At 44.1% G+C, this 20,239-nt stretch overlaps 1 protein-coding gene and 1 pseudogene across 3 annotated transcripts; one reads left to right on the plus strand and one right to left on the minus strand.

Moving 5' to 3' along the window:
- Positions 1-381: 381 nt before the first annotated feature.
- On the minus strand, positions 382-12,660 carry LOC133490367 (solute carrier family 26 member 6-like). 3 transcript variants are annotated; one of them, XM_061747222.1, is made up of 19 exons: positions 12,376-12,660; positions 8,093-8,232; positions 7,841-7,951; positions 7,505-7,677; positions 7,269-7,433; positions 6,995-7,147; positions 6,722-6,804; positions 5,738-5,885; positions 4,042-4,155; positions 3,873-3,950; positions 3,615-3,710; positions 3,437-3,543; positions 3,287-3,356; positions 2,849-2,941; positions 2,543-2,644; positions 2,125-2,460; positions 1,996-2,050; positions 1,283-1,413; positions 382-1,204 (listed from the first exon to the last, which is right to left on the minus strand). In XM_061747222.1, exons 1-19 carry the CDS (start codon positions 12,513-12,515, stop codon positions 1,178-1,180), a joined length of 2,322 nt encoding a protein of 773 aa, XP_061603206.1. In that variant the 5' UTR covers positions 12,516-12,660; the 3' UTR covers positions 382-1,177. The 3 variants fall into 3 exon arrangements, with proteins under 3 accessions (XP_061603206.1, XP_061603122.1, XP_061603286.1); XM_061747138.1 differs by having other exon boundaries at positions 2,125-2,463; XM_061747302.1 differs by lacking the exon at positions 8,093-8,232 and having other exon boundaries at positions 2,125-2,463; positions 12,376-12,509.
- Positions 12,661-15,378: 2,718 nt separating this feature from the next.
- LOC133465369 (kelch repeat and BTB domain-containing protein 12-like) lies at positions 15,379-20,172 on the plus strand (annotated as a pseudogene).
- Positions 20,173-20,239: the final 67 nt, after the last annotated feature.

Here is a 20,239-nt window from a genome sequence, read left to right on the forward strand (position 1 = left end):
GTCTTTCAGGAATAAGCCACAATAGCAATGTATCATGTCTTTAGCCTTTTGATTCCAACTAAACTAGTTGCCGCGACTACATTCAGGATGAACTTGTTAGTAAGATACACTATGTTGTTCTTCTGGGGTTAAAATAGAATGTCCATAACCAACCACTACCCTGCATCTTTATTCTTAAGTGGGAATGAAAGCCACGATTGTAAAAGTATGTGTGCCTTTGTTACGGGCTTCATAATATATAAATGAGACTAAATTGAATGTTTTTTAACATACTGTACTTTTAACCAATTTACAGAAGACAAATTATTGGTGTAACCGGTTACTCTAATATTTGTTTTAATTATGAAGCTAAAGAAATGGAGGCCAATACTGTATACCACATTAAATTATAAAGGTATGTTTAATTCATCAGAGGTTTAATAAACAGCCATTAGAAAGAAGTCACGCACAGTATTTGGTTTGCGTTAAACCCAATATTTTCCTCAAGTGCCATATTTTATATAAACAGGGTTTGCACATACTGTTCAAACATTGTCATGTGAAGGTGCCAACATGAAGCTGGGTCGTTGAAATAGAAGCTCAAGATGTCAGCAGGATACTGACTATAAACACAAACCTGCTGAGTAGTTCCTGACCGCTTACAGTTAAACTGTAAATGTAATTCAAGCCTGTTCAATGTTGGTGTTAGTAAAAAAAAAAAAAACGAAAAAAAATAGAACCCTGTAGATATTACAAGCAGACTATATTCATAACAAATATTTGTGTTGTTTGATGAGGACATTTGACTCCTGTGAGAGACAGAAGTGTCAGTGCCATTTTAGCTTCGTTACCTAAGTAACGTTCTGCTCACTCTTTAGCCTCACACGGGCTATAAATACACGCCGCTATTACTCCAGTATTGAATTCTCCCACTCAACCCCCTCTTCTCACAGAGAGTGTGAGATCTACAGTGACAGAAGCTGGCTCATCTCATTAGACCATATAACAAAAAGCTTGTTGTCAGAGCAACGGCTCCATGCATTTCCATGGCAATTGTGCTGCCATGTTAATCTGGTGGACTTTCTCCCTATATAGGGGGAGGAGACAATGTGGACCAATAGTGAGCAATGGAACGCCATCAGTAGAAGAGCAGTGGGTAGAGGAAGATGACGAGCAGGAACACGCTGTCCCCTGGTGGTCACATTTTGGTGTTGTAGGAACCATCCTGGAAACAGGAAGTATACATTTGAGCTGAGATTGAAAACTTCACCTGTGAACAACGCAAATATTGCAATGAACTCACAAGGGTGACGTCTGTCTGTCCCACTTTGTTGAGGATGTGAAGCACTGCATCGTGAATAGTGACAAACAGCCTGCTCTTCGGGATGGATTCTGAGAAGAAACCTGCTCTTTCCAGCTGCTCCACCACACAGGCTGATAAAGAAGCACATCCATATATGAATGTAGTACTCTCACATTAATGCGATACTCTAATCACAAAAAGTTCGGGATATTCAGTTGTCGGGTAAAATTTCAGGATGAACCAAAAATGCACTATAACTTCAGGTGAACTTAGTTTGACCTTTTCCAAACCTCTTTAATGTTCCAGTACTTTTTGCACAGCTCGCTGTTCTTTAACATTTTGGTGGTTGTGGTCTTCGTTCGCATCAGTGGTTAGCTTTACTGTTATTACGAGGCCCATCTTTACCACTACAGCATGCGGTCAGGTAGCAAGCTATGGCTACACCCCAAAACTCATCTTCCCTGGATGCCACAATTTACCAGACAGCTCGATGTCATGATTTAAATTCCCAAGTGAGGAGATGACGCCGCAGACGAGCTTGCCGGCCGAGAAAAGCCCCAGAGCCTGTTAGCTCATGAGCTAGCTGGTGGCTAGCACCTCTCGTTGTGGCATGGAAAGCTTCCCCGACGACAATGTGGGATGTACGGTAACTAGCCATGATCTAATTTCAAGTTTCCATGCCTTGTCTCTATTTTGTTTGGAGGACCACTGACCTTGGCAACCAGTGACATAGACTCCCACACCAATTTCTCTTAAGTCCATGAATATCTGGAAGAAAAAGGCAAATATTTTTAGAAAATCCATGAAAAAATAAAAGCACGCTCATTATGGCACTCGAGTACATTTTTCAAGGTCTTCACGGCAACAGTATCCACAAAGCTGGTTGATGAAAGGTCCAAGATAATACTGTGAGGCCCGGCTGGGTCGGCGTATCCCTTCTTGTCATCGCTGTCTTTTGAAGCCCGAGTAGCTTCGTAATGCTCGGATCCCGTGTCGGAATTCGAGTCAGACATTGTGTCGGATTGGTAAGCCCAGTTCACTTGGCCTTTCGTAAACCCATTAGCTGGAGATTCTGTCAGCTTCAAAGCTACACCATGCTTAAAATGCTGTCCTTCCAGTTCTGCAGAGATTTTATTCTCTTCCAAGGAGAATATGCCATTGGGTAGATGATTGACCCTCTGCTGGGAGGAAAATAAGAGCATGTTTAAGGCCTAATTTAACTGGAGGTAACACTTTAAATTAAAATTAAATGAAGCATACCTGTTGCTTTGGCTCATTTTTGGCTGTGTGTTGTTCTTGTTGCGTCAGTGTTGAATCATGTTTTTTCTTTGCGGCCAGTAACTTCCCAATTTGAATGCCACTCTGCCCAAACAGACAATAAGAGTGAGGCAATGAAAAGCTTATGGAGTGATGGAGACAGTCGAGGACGGGGATAGCAGCTAATCATCAAATGCTAGTTTACAAAAGCTCCAACTACCGGACACATATTCCTTGTGTGTTTTTGACATACTTGGCAAATAAATCGGATTCTGATTCTGACGAAAGTGCAAGGACAAACACGCACACCTTCTCTTGTAAGGCCTCCGTGTACATCTCAGCATTGGTGTAGTAGATAGTTGCGGAAGAACGGAAGATTTTAATTCCTGGAATCTCTTTAGCCTGCAGGTACAGATCAAGAAAATACGACATTCAAATTGTTTGCTTTATTTTGATATTTTTCTTACATGTGGGCAGTTATCTAGATGATCAGTCTCGGCGCAATGGCAGGCTGACATGATCACGGCAACCCTAACCTAAGCCTAACTCCCCTAACAATAACGCACGTACTTCTTTTTCAGCTTTCCACAGTGACAATAATTTTGAAAAAATTATTACCTTCACATTACACCTTTGTCATTAGTTTCATATATGAATATTAACAGTGCTTGGTTGGTGATGTCCCCTATACAGCAGTTTAAATGTCTCTCCAGCAGAGAGACATTGCTGCATTGACAATCTTATTACCTCTTTGTATGTGTCTATGTCCAGATATAGGTTGGTGTCTGGCACTTGTCCCAAGATTGAATAGCGTGGCCTGAGAGAAACGACAAATATTAACATGAAACCATCTCGCATGCATATTGTGTTTCTGTGTAAGTTATGATGTCCACCTACAGCTGGGTTCTGAAGATAACAGTCAGCATTGAAAAGCCAATGGAGACAGCCAAACCCAGGTCCAAGTTAAGTAGAATAGTGCTCGTGAATGTTACCAGCCACACAAGCTAGAGGGCAGTAAAATGCAATTGGTTAAAAGCAATAAATAGCTAAGTACCTCAAGAGGATTTAGTCATACCAAATCAACCTTGTTGGTCTTCCACAGCATAGGCACGTCCATGAACTGCTTAAACATTCCTTTTAAGTTCACAAACACTATTGTGGATAAAACAGCCTGCAGAACAGGCACACATAGTCACAACATCATTACTTCTTGACCTTTCAAAACAGGAGGAATAAAGGTGTAGGCACAAGGGTGCAACATTCCAGGTTATCTTAAAAAAAAAAGGCGTTTGACCTTCTTTGAAGAGTAAAATGTTTGCAGAGAAACCAATACCTTTGGGAGAGCTTCAAAGAGAGATCCTATTTTTAACACCGTAATCAGAACGATGATGGAAGAAATCAGTCCTGCAACCTGATAAAGCACGCACAATTCATTCTGTCAATATCACATGAGATTAAGAAGTCATCTGAGATATTTTTCTGCTAATGACTCATTGGTTTACTTGTGTTTTTCCCCCAGTGCTCTCCTGAACAAGGCTTCGCGACATTGAACAAGTCACGGAATAACACTGAAAACAGCCGCCGACAGTGTTGCTAAGTCCGAGAGCAACCAGCTCCTGGTTGAAGAGCAAAAAAACAAACAATACTTAACATCGAAGTACATTTCTTGCGGTGACATTACGAGTGTGCACCCTCTGGTTCAATAACATGAGTGAACTGTTCATTAACTTTATAGCATGTCAACACATCGTTGCCACACTAAAAGCATTAGCAAGCATATTTAAGCTGCACAAGTGTGCATAAAGCTTGTTCAGCATTAATGATTAATCAGAGGGGCTCTTACGAGCCTGAGTGCTCCCACTTCACACATTACTGTCAAAAACAAAACAAAACAAACATCTACTTCTATCTTCAGCATTTTAGAAAATGTATGGCTTGCCCCAGGTTGACATTTTCGAGGAATGTTAATGATGTAGCAGCAGTAACTAATTTTATCCAAGCAAAGGGAACAGAGAGTAACGCAACAGTGATCTGGACACAATGATAATCAACGAGTATCTGTTGTGCAACATGTAATAATTGTCTTGACTAATACCATTAACACTTAATAGATACATATTTAGTAAATCAACATTAGTTAACATCACCATAAGGTGCCTTTAAAACGTCCCCATTTTACCCCAAAAGTCGGAAATGTTCCATTGAACTTCACACTCATTGCATTATGTTGATGTTATGCTGATAGAAATGCATACTGGTCAAGCTAGCAAGCATTTTTATAAATTAACTGCCACCAGACAATATACACGCTGACATTAAAATATGTGAGCATGTTGATGGGGTGGACATTTTTGGCTAATGTTAGCATTTTATGAGCACATGGTGGACTTTCGCTTTGAAACATGATTCAGTTAGCAAGTGGACTGCATACTGTTTAACGAAGACATTTTGGATTTCGGAAAAGGTTTTTGTCATAATGAATTGAAAATTGCGGCACGGTGGCCGACTGGTTAGAGCGTCAGCCTCACAGTTCTGAGGTGCGGGGTTCAATCCCCGTCCCCGCCTGTGTGGAGTTTGCATGTTCTCCCCGTGCCTGCGTGGGTTTTCTCCGGGCACTCCGGTTTCCTCCTACATCCCAAAATCATGCATTAATTGGAGACTCTAAATTGCCCGTAGGCATGACTGTGAGTGCGAATGGTTGTTAGTTTCTATGTGCCCTGCGATTGGCTGGCAACCAGTTCAGGCTGTACCCTGCCTCCTGCCCGATGACAGCTGGGATAGGCTCCAGCATGCCCGCGACCCTAGTGAGGAGAAGCGGCTCAGAAAATGGATGGATGGATGGATGAATTGAAAATTCATTATGACAGTGTGGACGCGTTAAGCTTGGTAACACGTAACGACACAGATAATATGATGAAAATTAAGAGTAACCACTTATTACACACTGTAGGTAGCAGAGCAGTGTGTGGGACATGGCAAAATCACACACTTCCAATGAAAAAAAATGGCATAAAATGAAGGAAACACATTTGAAAAGACGTATTATTATACAGGTATGTGTGCAAATGTTTTGCCACTGCGGCGTTTCGTTATTTGCTACATTTTCATGATAACCGAGTGATTCTGATGAGTACACCAAAGGCACGTCATAGTGATACTGACCCAGCACCACAATGTTCGTCCAAGTGTGCGCCTCACCTGGTTGCTATCCACCTTGTAGCCATGTTTGAGAGCAAATGTTTTACCAAGAGAGATAGTGATGGCGTAGCCCACGATGGCCACAGCAAAAGCGTCGCTTATCACCGCGGAGAACAGCGTCACGTCTGGAGCTCGGGGGGCCTTAAGCCTGGAACGGTAGGAAAAATCCAAAGATAAGTGATGATTACGTTTTCCAGGTATCTCAAGATTTGCGAAAGTGTGGTTAAAGCCATATTTGCCCGTTTCTGTTGGATTATCTTAACTACAATAGTTTGGTCTATTGTTTCTTCTTGACCCGAGCATTAGTTCACTTTGGCTATCGTAAATATTTATCTCACACATTCTGCAGCTTTGTTAGACCTCACATATTTTAATAATCCCATCAGTATCTGTAATAGTTCTACTACTATTTTGGACTTCAAGTTTTCCTGCACTCTGCAAAGTCAAAATATTTGTTGCATAATTTTCACATAGAAACTGTTGACTGACCACAATCTTCGTCTAGTTGTAGTTTCTCACAAATATCTTTACTGATTATGTTTATTGACATTTTTGTGTTCAACTAACCATTAACATGTACGAAACATGACTGGTGCATGATCTAATCTGTAGCATTTTAATTGTTTTCATTCAAATTAAAATGTTAGAATTGAAAAGCTTAAAGAAGTAATTATCAGGCATTTTGTGAAGCGCATCTCCACTCCGTATAGTCAATTTATTGTTACTAATACGGCTCCTTTGCCTCTTAAACGTTTGCCTTTTTAATAGTCCTAGCACCTATTTTCTTTGAAGCATTTTGAAGTCTTAAGATGCTTTACGAATAGCTTTTATCTAATGCTAGGAACAACTTGGAATTGTTAGCATGTCCCATGAAAATCTACAATTAGCATTAAGATTCTTAATGGATATGGGCGTTGGTGTCTTTGTTGTCTTGCCATCCATGGACAGCATTCTGATAACTTAAATTCCCAAAGATTTACTCACCCACTCGGGATCTCACCAACAACATCAATTTTGTATTTAGCAGAAAGGCCACAAAAATGTGTGATGATGGTTGCTGCTATGATCTGGAAAGATAAATAGAGCCTGGATGAGTTAAAGAGGAGCTCAAATATCCCCTAAATCTCATACACCCGATGTTCAGGGGAAACGTGTAGTCTGGCCATAGACATTGAGATTAGATTTTTTTTTTAAATTATTATTATTTTTATTGTGAAGAAGATGACTATCGAAAGGACTGCTATAGAGAGGACTCACCACTATGAGTTCTATGGGAATAGGCAGGGGAAGCTTCTGCTTGAAGCACTCATTAAGCTCTTTGACCACAATGAGAACAGCGAGCGCTACCAGACTCACTACCAGCTCCGGTACCACCGTCTGAGGTAGCAAGCGGCATATTGCCACCACCGTCTAATGATAAAGGAAGGCGACAGATAGAGAGGAGGTTTGCATAGGTTTAAATGCGCTCCGCCTCCTTAAGTCAAAGGGGCTGAAGTTGATGTTTGTATCAGCGTTAATGTGTCATACTCACGTAAATGAGTGAGAGAGGACCGGAGAAGCGAACTGGATTTACCCCAAACAAATATTTGAGCTGGGAGCATAACACGTGGCACGCTGATGCTGTGGTGTAGCCTCGGACCAGAGGCTCAGACAAGTAGGTGACCACGAAACCAAACCTCACCACTCCCAACAGGATCTTTGGATAAGAGAGAGAAGTGGTTGAAAACCTCAGCATGGTAGAAGGTTTGGGAAAAAGTGGAAACACACCTGAAACAACCCAGCCAGGACTGTGAGGGAAGAGGCTATCTGTACTCTGTAAGCATCCCGCTCATCAACATTTACACTTCCTGTCCCATTTGTACCGTTAACTAGAAAGTTACTGTCGGGAGCCAGCCGCTCCGTCACGCTCCCAATCATAATGCTGATCACTGCAAAAGTACCTGAAAACACAAATGCAAATGTATTAATTAGTGCTACAAACAAATGAGTGCCAATTTGGATCCTGTGACCAGTCCGCTTGAAAAAAAAAACGAGCTTTGGTATTCATAAAGACTCAAGCGAGGATGTCTGTGTCCTTGGTAACATCCTCTGCTTTTGACTCACCAATGGAGACGTGTCTGGAAGTCCCAAAGATGAAGTAGACCAGCACCGGGTAAAGTGAGGTGTACAGGCCAAACACAGGGCGCAAAGAAGCCAGAAGAGCATATGCCATGCCTGGTATGAAAAATAAATAAATCATCATGTTTCTATTTTAATATCCTTATATGGGTTGTTATTTATTGGTCCTTGTGCAATAATCAGACTGAATCAAATGCCAACTTCCCACCACTGTGTAGAATCACATACTGTACATACCCTGTGGTAGATGCATGATGCCCACACTGCAGCCCGAGATCAGGTCCCCGACTGCATTTTCTCTGATGCGGTATTTAGGCAGCCAGCCAAGAACAGGCACCCAGCTCAACACGACTTCCTTTGCACGGGGCACTGAGCAACTATGACAGTCAGCCCAGAAAGAAGAACTTAACAGTGTTGGAAGAACACAATGCCATCCATCCATCTTCTACCGCTTATCCAAGGTCGGGTCGCGGGGGCAGTAGTTTTAGCAGGGACGCCCAGACTTCCCTTTCCCCAGCCACTTCATCCATCTCTTCCGGGGGGATCCCGAGACGTTCCCAGGTCAGCCGAAGGATGTAATCTCTCCAGCGTGTCCTGGGTAGTCCCCAGGGTCTCCTCCCGGTGGGATGTGCCCGGAACACCTCACCAGGGAGGCGTCCGGGAGGCATCCGAATCAGATGCCCCAGCCACCTCATCTGGCTCCTCTCAATGTGAAGGAGCAATGGCTCTACTCTGAGATCCTCCCGGATGACCGAGCTTCTCACCCTATCTCTAAGGGAGAGCCCGGACACCCTGCGGAGGAAACTCATTTCGGCCGCTTGTATCCGGGATCTTGTTCTTTCGGTCACGACCCACAGCTCGTGACCATAGGTGAGGGTAGGAACGTAGATCGACTGGTAAATCGAGAGCTTCGCCTTTCGGCTTAGCTCCTTCTTCACCACAACGGATTGATACAAAGTCTGCATCACTGCAGACGCTGCACCGATCCGCCTGTCGATCTCCCGTTAAATTCTTCCCTCACTCGTGAACAAGACCCCAAGATACTTGAACTCCTCCACTTGGGGCAGGATCTCATCCCCGACCCGGAGAGGGCACGCCACCCTTTTCCGACTGAGGACCATGGTCTCAGATTTGGAGGTGCTGATTCTCATCCCAGCCGCTTCACACTCGGCTGCGAACTGCTCCAATGAAAATTGGAGGTCACGGCTTGATGAAGCCAACAGAACCACATCATCTGCAAAAAGCAGAGATGCAATACTGAGGCCACCAAACCGGACCCCCTCTACGCCTCGGCTGCGCCTAGAAATTCTGTCCATAAAAGTTATGAACAGAATCGGTGACAAAGGTCTGACTCCGGTCGTACAGGGACCGAACAGCCCGTATCAGGGGGTTCGGTACCCCATACTCCCGAAGCACCCCCCACAGGACCACCCGAGGGACACGGTCGAATGCCTTCTCCAAGTCCACATAACACATGTAGACTGGTTGGGCAAACTCCCATGCACTCTCGAGGACCCTGCCAAGGGTGTAGAGCTGGTCCACTGTTCCACGGCCAGGACGAAAACCACACTGCTCCTCCTGAATCTGGGATTCTACTTCCCGATGGACCCTCCTCTCCAGCCCCCCTGAATAGACCTTACCAGGGAGGCTGAGGAGTGTGATCCCCCTGTAGTTGAAACACACCCTCCGGTCCCCTTTCTTAAAAAGGGGGACCACCACCCCAGTCTGCCAATCCAGAGGCACTGTCCCCGATGTCCACGCGATGTTGCAGAGGCGTGTCAACCAGGACAGCCCTACAACATCCAAAGCCTTGAGGAACTCCGGGCGAATCTCATCCACCCCTGGGGCCTTGCCACCGAGGAGCTTTTTAACCACCTCGGTGACCTCAATCCCAGAGATAGGAGAGCCCGCCTCAGAGAACCCAGACTCTGCTCCCTCATGGGAAGGCGCGTCGGTGGAATTGAGGAGGTCTTCGAAGTATTCTCCCCACCGGCTCACAACGTCCCGAGTCGAGGTCAGCAGCGCCCCATCCCCACTATACACAGTGTTGATGGTGCACTGCTTTCCCCTCCTGAGACGTCGGATGGTGGACCAGAATTTCCTCGAAGCCGTCCGGAAGTCTTTCTCCATGGCCTCACCGAACTCCTCCCATGCCCGAGTTTTTGCTTCAGCGACCACCAAAGCTGCATTCCGCTTGGCCAGTCGGTACCCATCAGCTGCCTCAGGAGTCCCACAGGCCAAAAAGGCCCGATAGGACTCCTTCTTCAGCTTGACGGCATCCCTCACCATTGGTGTCCACCAACGGGTTCGGGGATTGCCGCCACGACAGGCACAAACCACCTTACGGCCACAGCTCCGGTCGGCCGCCTCAGCAATGGAGGCGCGGAACATGGTCCACTCAGACTCGATGTCCCCCGCCACCCCCGGAACATGAGCAAAGTTCTGTCGGTGGTGGGAGTTGAAACTCCTTCTGACAGGGGATTCCGCCAGACGTTCCCAGCAGACCCTCACAATACTTTTGGGCCTGCCACGTCGGACCAGCATCTTCCCCCATCGGAGCCAACTCACCACCAGGTGGTGATCATTTGACAGCTCCACCCGTCCCTTTACCCGAGTGTCCAAGACATGCGGCCGCAAGTCCGATGACACGACCACAAATTCGATCATCGAACTGCGACCTAGGGTGTCCTGGTGCCAAGTGCACGTGTGGACACATGGTGTTCGTTATGGACAATCCGTGACGAGCACAGAGGTCCAATAACAGAACACCGCTCGGGTTCTGATCGGGGGGGCCGTTCCTCCCAATCACGCCCTTCCAGGTCTCACTGTCATTGCCCACGTTAGCATTGAAGTCCCCCAGCAGAACGATGGAGTCCCCAGCGGGAGCGCTCTCCAGCACCCCCTCCAAGGACTCCAAAAAGGGTGGGTACTCTGAACTGGTGTTTGGTGCATAGGCACAAACAAAAGTCAGGACCCGTCCCCCCACCCGAGGGGGAGGGAGGCTACCCTCTCTTCCACCGGGGTGAACCCCAACGTACAGGCGCCGAGCCGAGGAACAATAAGAATACCCACACCTGCTCGGCGCCTCTCACCGTGGGCAACTCCAGAGTGGAAGAGAGTCCAACCCCTCTCGAGAGGACTGGTACCAGAGCCCAAGCTGTGCGTGGAGGCGAGTCCGACTATATCTAGTCGGAACTTCTCGACCTCACACACCAGCTCGGGCTCCTTCCCTGCCAGAGAGGTGACATTCCACGTCCCTAGAGCCAGCTTCTGTAGCCGGGGATCGGATCGCCAAGGTCCCCGCCTTCGGCCACCGGCCAGCTCGCACTGCACCAGACCCCTATGGCCCCTCCCACAGGTGGTGAGCCCATGGGAAGGGGGACCCACGTTACCCTTTCGGGCTGTGCCCAGCCGGGCCCCATGGGTGCAGGCCCGGCCACCAGGCACCCTCCTTCGAGCCCCAACTCCAGGCCTGGCTCCAGAGGGGGGCAAGGGAAACCTGAGTCCATAATTTGTCTTCTTCATCAGGGGTCTACACAGTGCATCTTTTCCAAATGTTCACAAACTCACTTGAGGGCAAATGTTACCATACAGGTATTTATGTCTTGTTTTGAATACATGTTCTATTCTTTTTGCTGAAATCATTCCCTAAATATCAGATTAAAGGAGTCTCGGTCCACAAAAATATAACAATAAAGTAATAAAAACATTGTGAGAGTTGCAACACGTGGCCTTGAAAGGGTGGCACACTGGCTCACATGTATGCGTGCAAATACAAACAAGGTGTTTTTCAACCAAATGATAAAATGTGGGAAGCGATAAAGCCACTTGTTGGATCATCATCTGACACGCAAACTATGGTTTGATCTCATTGGGGTGCAACAGAAATAGCCTCACTGGTTGCCTAACCAAGGGCTGTTTCAAAAGTTTCCTTTTGAAAATAAAACTACAACAGAAAAAGGTCTGTTTTGTTTATGACTTTATTATCATGGATTACAGCGGTATCAAACTCACATCTTATATAGTTAGATGAGACGACGGACAAAATATTATAACCTTTCACTCGGTATGGCCCGGTGCAGTTCTACATCACGACAAAGTACAACCACAGTAATTAAATTGTTGTTCAATGAATACGTCTCTCACAGTCTCAATTCAATCTTCGCATGATCTTTATCAAGGTAATTGTCTTTATTACGTCATGTAGATTAGGTGTATTTGTTTTATGACATCTAAACATTCGAATTACATGTATTTTATGACATGTCATAGGTTATTCTGAAATCTTAACAACAAAGCAAAACTGTAAACCTTGGACCATTATCATTTCATGCCCTTCATTCATCACCACCAATTTGTCTGGCGACATATTTGTAACCATGCAAAAGAAAGCTCACATTCATATAACAACCGTCCCCACCACACTAACCTGCCAGTCCTTTTATTTATTATTATTATTATTATTTATTGTTTTATTCATTATTATTATTATAATAATTATTGTTTTTGTTGTTGGTTACCTCATGGAGCCTCTCAGACGTTCAGTGAAGGTGGGCTTTGTGGACCAGTTCCCTTTTTGTGCCACCTCATCCAGACTTAACTCATCCAGAACCTGCCGCTGCACGGAGTACTCGTTGAGAGAACATCCCCTGTCCTCCATGTCGGTGTTTGTTTCTCCCCCGCCTGGATGGAAAACTGGTTCCTGCTCCGTGCCTGAGGATGGTCTTAGAAATAAAACTCACACAGCTGCTTTACTGATTAACACTGCTTCTTCCTGAAGCTGCTGTTGGGCTGTGGGAGTGACTGTTCCTTTCCTGACCTTATACAACAATTTGCTTTCAACACACACACGAACACAAACACACTTGAGGTTATAAAAGTGTGTCTTTTTTTTTATTTGATTTTTTTTAACTGATTGTCACCATATGAAAACTTTAGCACTGAATGGTGCCACATTGGTTTAGGCCCATGAGAAAAGTTCCTGTGGTCAGTAACTTTGCTCTGTTTTAAGATTAAGATGTTTGTGTTTGCTTTTTTTTTTTTTTTTTTTTTTTTTTTTTTGCACAGAACAGGTTATGTTCCGGTACATGAGAGGAGCAAAGTATTAGAACTGCACACATTCACACTAAGGGAAATTTAGAGTTCTCAATCAACCTACCATGCATGTTTTTGGGATATGGGAGGAAACCGGAGTACCCGGAGAAAACCCACGCAGGCACGGGGAGAACATGCAAACGCCACACAGGCGTCCACCGTGTTGCCAACGGGAACTATTAAGCTGAAATAAAGACGATCACCTTTACAGTCAAAGGACAAATTAGCAAGTATGTTCCTATCGTACATCCTCGGCCCATACACAATGATAACATATTTTGAAAAATAACCAATATGACCTAAAACCCCATATTAGGTTAACTGTGTAAAAGTTGTGGTAGAATTTCCTTTTCTTCCATGGCAATGCATGCCATCCTCATTAAGGGAATGAGGCAACCTGTACAAAACTGCTGGTGCCCATTTGCTTCGGCTCATCTGTCCGATGTTGATTTTGCCCAGGTTAATGTTTAGGTGGGTACTTGTTAAAATGACAAATGGCGTTATTGATTAGCGTTTATCTTGCACAATGAGCAGAGAGGTTATAAATATTTAAGACGAGGTACTTCATTTGTTGCGCAGTTTTGAGCCGCACTATGTGAAAGACTCTAAAAGAAGCCCATCAGTATTGATTTTAATACTATTGTTTTTACGTCAGCAATTCAATTTCTATTTCTGTTCCACACAAATAGTCAAGTCAGACCAATATTTCTGAGTGATGGGTGAAAATGGAACCCGGTTATCTTTGAAAAAGAGTAACTCTTGCCTTTTTTTGTGCTTTCCCTGTTGAGCATTACTGTTATTACTTTGCATCCCCTCGTTATGGTCAATGCTGTGAGTAATTTTATCATTTGAAACAATTTCTTTCTCAGAGGATGAAATCACAGACAAAAAAAAAAAAGCATTTTGTTTGACCCTTACTGAATAATTTAATTCGAACAATGTCTATCTTGCATGATTTTATTCCCCCTCTCCCTAACAATGTGAAGACAGAAGAAGCATTCGGGCACATATTAACCCCGGCCACTGTCGCACACATGTAAATGTCTGCAGTGAACATTTGGATGATCGCGCAAACCTGAAACGATAACTGGGGGAAACACAAACATCACACTTTGCCCAGACACCATTAAGATTAATGAATTGATGAAGATTTTACTGTAAATGTTTAAATGGTAGGAACGTTTTAAAAATGAAAACAACTTACAATAAATAACCAGTGTTAGCAAAGACATGATGTAATGATTTACTTACTTATTTATTTATTATTTACTTATTTGCAGGTCAATAGAGAGATATGAATCGGAGTTTGATAACCCGTTTGCAGGTAAGGAGCTCCTAATGGACAAAGTCAGGTACTTTTTTTTAGATCTAGTTTCTCAATGAGCTTGAAGTAGGGGGCCTTGAAATGGTAGCAAAGCCTGACGTTAGTAAAAAAAAAATAATAATAATTTTTATTATTTGGGACAGCACATCTGCTCCACAGTCTGTGAGGTCCCGTTCCTTCTATCTTCTCGCCAGTGTCACATTACAATTAAAAGAAACATAAATAATCACAGTTGTACTTTTACTGTCATCAAGTTGTGTGATATTTTAGAACAAAGAAGAACTAAAGAGAAATCAATGCAACGCGATGTAAATTAAACCCTGGTAGTAAACTAGTACGATCACGCAACCGTGGCCTAATTACGCATGACTGACGGTTATGCGAGTTGATGTCAGTGCGGCGTAATTTCGGGATAACTGCTGTCCAACGTTTTCCATACACAGTTGAGCACACATTGTAACAAAACAAACTAACCGTTTGCCGCCAGGTCTGTTTAATCAGTGACACCTAATCAGGAGCTGTGCGCGTACGTGTGTGCGGTCACAATCTCTGAGCACTTTAAGATGGCCACAATTAAAGATGGAGAAATTAATTTGATTAAAGAAATAGGCCGGTAATTTGAAATTAAAATGTTAAATTTTGCTTGTATGGATAATAATACAACATAACCCTAAACATAGGCATGTTTAAGTCACTTCTTAAGAATTTAGTGGGTCACGTTAATTCGTCCTAAAAGGTATCTCAACTGGCTTTCACTTAATGTCCATTACAAACTATGTGAAAACATTTAGTACAGACAGGTTCAGTGTTGCCAGATAACAAGTGTTCAAGATTGATGTTCCCAGGACATTTTGTCCACCACTGGGAAAACAAAAGACAGCTGCGACATCCCATCATGACATCATGGCTTCTGAATGACCACATTTTGTGCACAAGTGGCTTTGATGAAAGATAACGTTTGTATTGGTCATTTGTAGAGTACATCAGTATACATGCGAAGTTAACAATGTTGGCAGCCACTTGTGGAAATCTGAAGAAACCCAAGGTCCAACGAGCCTTGCCGATCTATTTTAAACCTTTCCCCCAGTCAACATTTGCCCACCGCCCTCCCCGAAGAACACCAGCGATCACAACAATAACAAAGTGTAAAAAAAAGAAGAAAAAAAAAAGCTCAGAGTTACGGTTAGTACAGAGACGCCTGAATGATCTGAGGACACACGTGGTATTGTAGCCGGACTACGAACTGCATGTTTTGCTAACAAGTCATGCATGGTTGGGACTGCTGACGTTGCACAACTGCCTTGAGAAAGGCGACCTGCATGGCACGTTTGTGTGGTTTGGTGGGAAGGTTAAAAGGCAGACAGCTGGGGGGACGGGGGGGGGATGAGTGTTTAGCCTCATAGTTCTGAGGTTGGCGGTTCAAATCCAGGCTGCAGCCTTCCTGTGTGGAGATTGCATGTTCTCCCTGCGCTTGAGTGGGTTTTCTCCAGGTGTTCCAGCTTCCTCCCACTTTCCCCCCAAAAAATGCATTTTGGGTACATTGACTACTCATAATTGTGAATGTGAGGTTGAATGTATTTTTTATTTTATTTCTTTTGTCTATGCAGTGGATGTAAAAAGTCTACACACCACTAGTCAAATGCCAGGTTTTTGCGATATAAAAAATGAGCCCAAGATAAATTATTTCAAAACTTTTTCCACCATTAATGTGACCTACAGTACTGTATATAACACAACTGAAAACAAATCTAACACCTAATGTGGTTGCACAACTGCGCACACCCTAATAAAACCTGGAATCTGGCTGTGTTTATTTTTTTTTCATTAGACTCTGTTCTGCTACAAAATTAACTAAAAAAAAAAAAGTATCTATTCTAAAAATGTGCAGGCATCAGTCCAATGGACACACCACTAGTGGCCACTGCTCAGACCGAGCACGGTGCACATCTTCTTAGGCAGCTGGACAAGATGAGAGCTGCAGAGCAGCTCACTGATGTGGTTCTGGTGGCCGGTGGCATTCCCTTTGCCTGCCACAAGGTGGTGCTCTCTGCATTCAGCCCGTACTTTCAGGTGAGGCATGCACATACTGTACATTTACTCTTCTTGAGTCCAACTTTGACCAACCATTGAATAGTTTTGGCACATGAACACCATTACCAGTTTCGTTTGGTTTGCTCCTGTTTCGGTTTGTGTCCAGGCCATGTTTACGTGTGGTCTGAAAGAAACGAGGGGAGGTGAGGTACCCCTGAGAGATACTGAACTTCACCTGTCCAACGACAACATCCAGGCAGTGTCTGCGGCCGCCTTCCTGCTCCATGTCGACGGAGCCTTCCGGTGGGAAAAACAACGTCACTGTTTGCTCATTAAATCTGTAGGAAATTGCAAGAGAGAAGTTTATCTGTCCTTTGTTTTTAGTGCTTCAGGTTGAGCCAAATGCACATGGAGGCCAGTATGGACGCTTCCAACTGTGTTGGTCTGTACCACTGGGCCAGAGACCTGGGGGCCACTCGTTTGACTGACTGTGCTTTCCGATATCTCTGCCAACACTTTACACAGGAGCAATTTTCAATTCTGCATGTGTTCTATGATATTTAATTTACCCTTACCCTTTTAGGGGCATGCACGTGCCCGAAAACATAAATTTTTGTACTTTTTCCCCACGAGTTGCTCAGTAGCGCCCCGTGAAAAGTTTGAAAAAAAGAACCCCCATCAACGGTTACGTCAATGTCCATCATTACAGGACGCTCAAAAATGTCTCCAGGACCCGTGCCCGAAATGGAACAGGAAGTTGGCCATTTTGGTTTGAAACAGACATTTTGGGCGAATTCCAAGGGAATTCGTCCCAATGGCTGACGCTAATTTGCAAAGCTTTTTTGTCGTCTAATATTGGCAGAGGTGTCACGATCCTGTTTCCGTTGGTGCCCAGCTCTGGTTTTTCTTCCTGTTTGCGGTCTGCACTGACAGTGTTGGTGTGCGGCATCACCTGCTTACCATTAGCAGGACAAATAGAAAGAAAGACGCTGAGTTATTGTTACGCTCATACTTGTTCATTGCAGCTTCAATCGATTTTGGTTTTGTTCCGAGGTTTGTGAGGAACAAGAAATCCTGGAGCTGGATGCTCAAAGTCTTGAAGATCTGCCCGCTTCGGACGACCTCAATATTTCCCAGGAGGAGCTGCTGTTTGGAGCTGGTGTTGCGTTGGGTGGCGATGCGCCGAGGGGACTCACAGAGTGGAGCTCAGGCTATGGCGTTACTCGGGCGTGTCCGGCTGGAGCTGGTGGACCCGGTGTTCCTCTGTAAAGCCAGGAGAAGAAACCCTGTGGGAATAAAATACAAAGATAAACATGCCTCAGTGTCTGTCAGGTGACTCGTGACAACAACATAGTGGTTGCTGTAGAGGCAGAGGACGAGCACAGGATGAAGAGAGTGGACATCTGTAGGTGTACACGAGAAGCAAATGTCACCGTTTTAGTTATTCCCCACCTGACCTGCTGGACTTATATGTTCCAGGTACGATCGGCCCACTTCCTCTTCCGTTAGCCAGCCACAGCGCTGTCAGCCTCGAGGAGCACCTCTACGTGCTGGGGGGCTGGTCGCCACATGTGCAAACATGACATTTGTTTACCATACTGATTCATAAATGACCCAAAAAAATGATTAAAGGGGAAGTTTGCAGTGCTTCCCCCCCAAAAAATAGCATGTGCTCGCAACAATAAGATAGCATTCACACCTGCATAAACAAGCCAACATTAGCCATGGCTGCTACGTTGGTAGCAAGACTTATTTGTAATGGAGTGGGCTTTGGCCACATGGCCACTGATTTTAATTCTGAGGCAGAAATGTCAGATCATTGTCCAAAGATACACGTTTGTATTCATTACAAGATTTAGGTATCAAGTATCACACAATTGATACCGGTACGCTGCTGAATTCTGATATGACACCGTTGTTGTCTGTGTTTTTCAACATGCATTCTAATTATTATTTTTTTTATTAATTTAATTTTTAAAAAAAACACTTGAGCAACCATTATTGTTTGCTCCAAGCCAGAGTTCCATGACATTACCTTTACCAATGCACTCAACCCCCTTTGTTTTTGTTTTTTTTCTTTGTTTTACCCTTTGTCAGAACCATCCAGATGAAGAACCAGACAAGCTGAATAACCGAGTGTTTCAGTTTGATCCCGGTAAAGACAGATGGAAAGAATGTGCCAGGATGAAGTACTCGAGGTATCGCTGTGGCTCCGCCGTTCTCCATGAAGAAATCTACATTTTAGGTCTGGGCCTCATCGCAACAAATGCGTACTACATGTGTGATGAGCATGAACAGGGAAAGGTGATTGTTTTGTTTTCTTCAGGCGGTATAGGGTGTGATGGAGTGGACCGCGCCCAATCATGTGGCTCTCTGAGCTCTGGAGAGATTTACAACCCAGAAACAGACACATGGAGGCCAGGCCCGACTCTGCCCACATCCCTCCTCTCCCTCCGGATAACACCTCTAATGTCGGAGTAGAGCATTGAAAACTGTACATCTGTGGATACTACAGGGGGGCTAGTAGGTTTCAACTTCTCTCTTAGTTCACGATCTTGTTGGAATGTAGCCTTTATGGTTAAAGTAGGGCTGGCTGATGAATCGACTTTCTTGATTAAATTAAGTTTATTTCTTCGAATGATTTTTATTCCGTTTTATTTGACATTGCACTGCTCGCACTAACAACATGGCTACGAATAGACAGGAGCTGGTTTACAGAAGCGCTGTCAGCGTCACCAACTTTGTCATTTGCTCACTGTAATTCGTTATTTTTCTGACCCCTCTATAGAGTAGTTTTCCCAAAAAGCGACTACCAAGTTTATTTCATGCTAAGATAAAGACAACGTGAATCATTTTCACATTATTTTCCGTATGCGAAGCATCGTGCTGAACATTTCCAAAGGCACGGTGCCAATTTACACATTGCGAAAGCATTGCATTGTATCTAATTATGCCATGACTCTATGTATTTATAAAATTAAATATTATAGACTGCTATTTTTATTATTTAAAAAAGAATATATATTTTTTTGTCATACATGACAAAAAAAATAAAAAACTAATTTTAGGGGTGGGGGTGGGAACGAATTAAACGTGTTCTATTGCTCCTATTGAAGTTGATGCAAGTTAAGGCCAATAAAAAAAAAAAAAAATCTAAACTAAACCACTGTGCCGCCTACCCCAGGTACAGACAGCATTTATTTGTAAAAACATTTTAACCATAGCTTATGCATTGTGTCCCTTGGCTGCAGGCCGTCATGAGATCATCACCAAGGAGGTTTGGGAATTGGATCCTGCTGAGAATGTGTGGGCAGTGGTAGAAAGACATGCAGCAATGCACGACAGCTATGATGTCTGTCTGGTGGCTAACCTCAATCCTCGTGACCTCCTCACGCAATAATACCTCCCTTTATGGCTCGGAGCAACAGCGTTTGAACCGAGGAGCCGAGGGAGGCGAACCTCCGACCTCCCGACCAAATTTACGACCCGAGTGGCCCTCTGGGAATCATGAATTGACTGTGGATGTGAGAACTCTGGACGGTCTTCGTGTGGGCTTGTTGAGCAAATGAGCCGAGCTTGGTCATTTGTGCATGTGAGGCAAGTAAGGTCTTCAGACCGATATGAACAAAAACTAGATTCGCAGTCACAAAGTTTTGCAAATTAAATCTACATGTCATGAGTATTGTTGGGATTCTGCTTGAATCCTCTCTATACAATAAAAAAGAATCCATAAAGTATAACCCCCCCAAAAATATGTACAACACAAATCCCTACCCTGTACTCTGTATTAAATATTAAATACATATTGGAAAGAAAGTAAAAATGGCACCATGTGGGGACCATTCAAATAAAAATGACATGTCACGGAGTGGCTGTCATGGGGTGACATTTTTGAATGAAAGGCACACATTTTGCTGACAATCATATTATTACTC

Source organism: Phyllopteryx taeniolatus, chromosome 1 (assembly GCF_024500385.1).
Source record: "Phyllopteryx taeniolatus isolate TA_2022b chromosome 1, UOR_Ptae_1.2, whole genome shotgun sequence".
Lineage (NCBI taxonomy): Eukaryota > Metazoa > Chordata > Actinopteri > Syngnathiformes > Syngnathidae > Phyllopteryx > Phyllopteryx taeniolatus.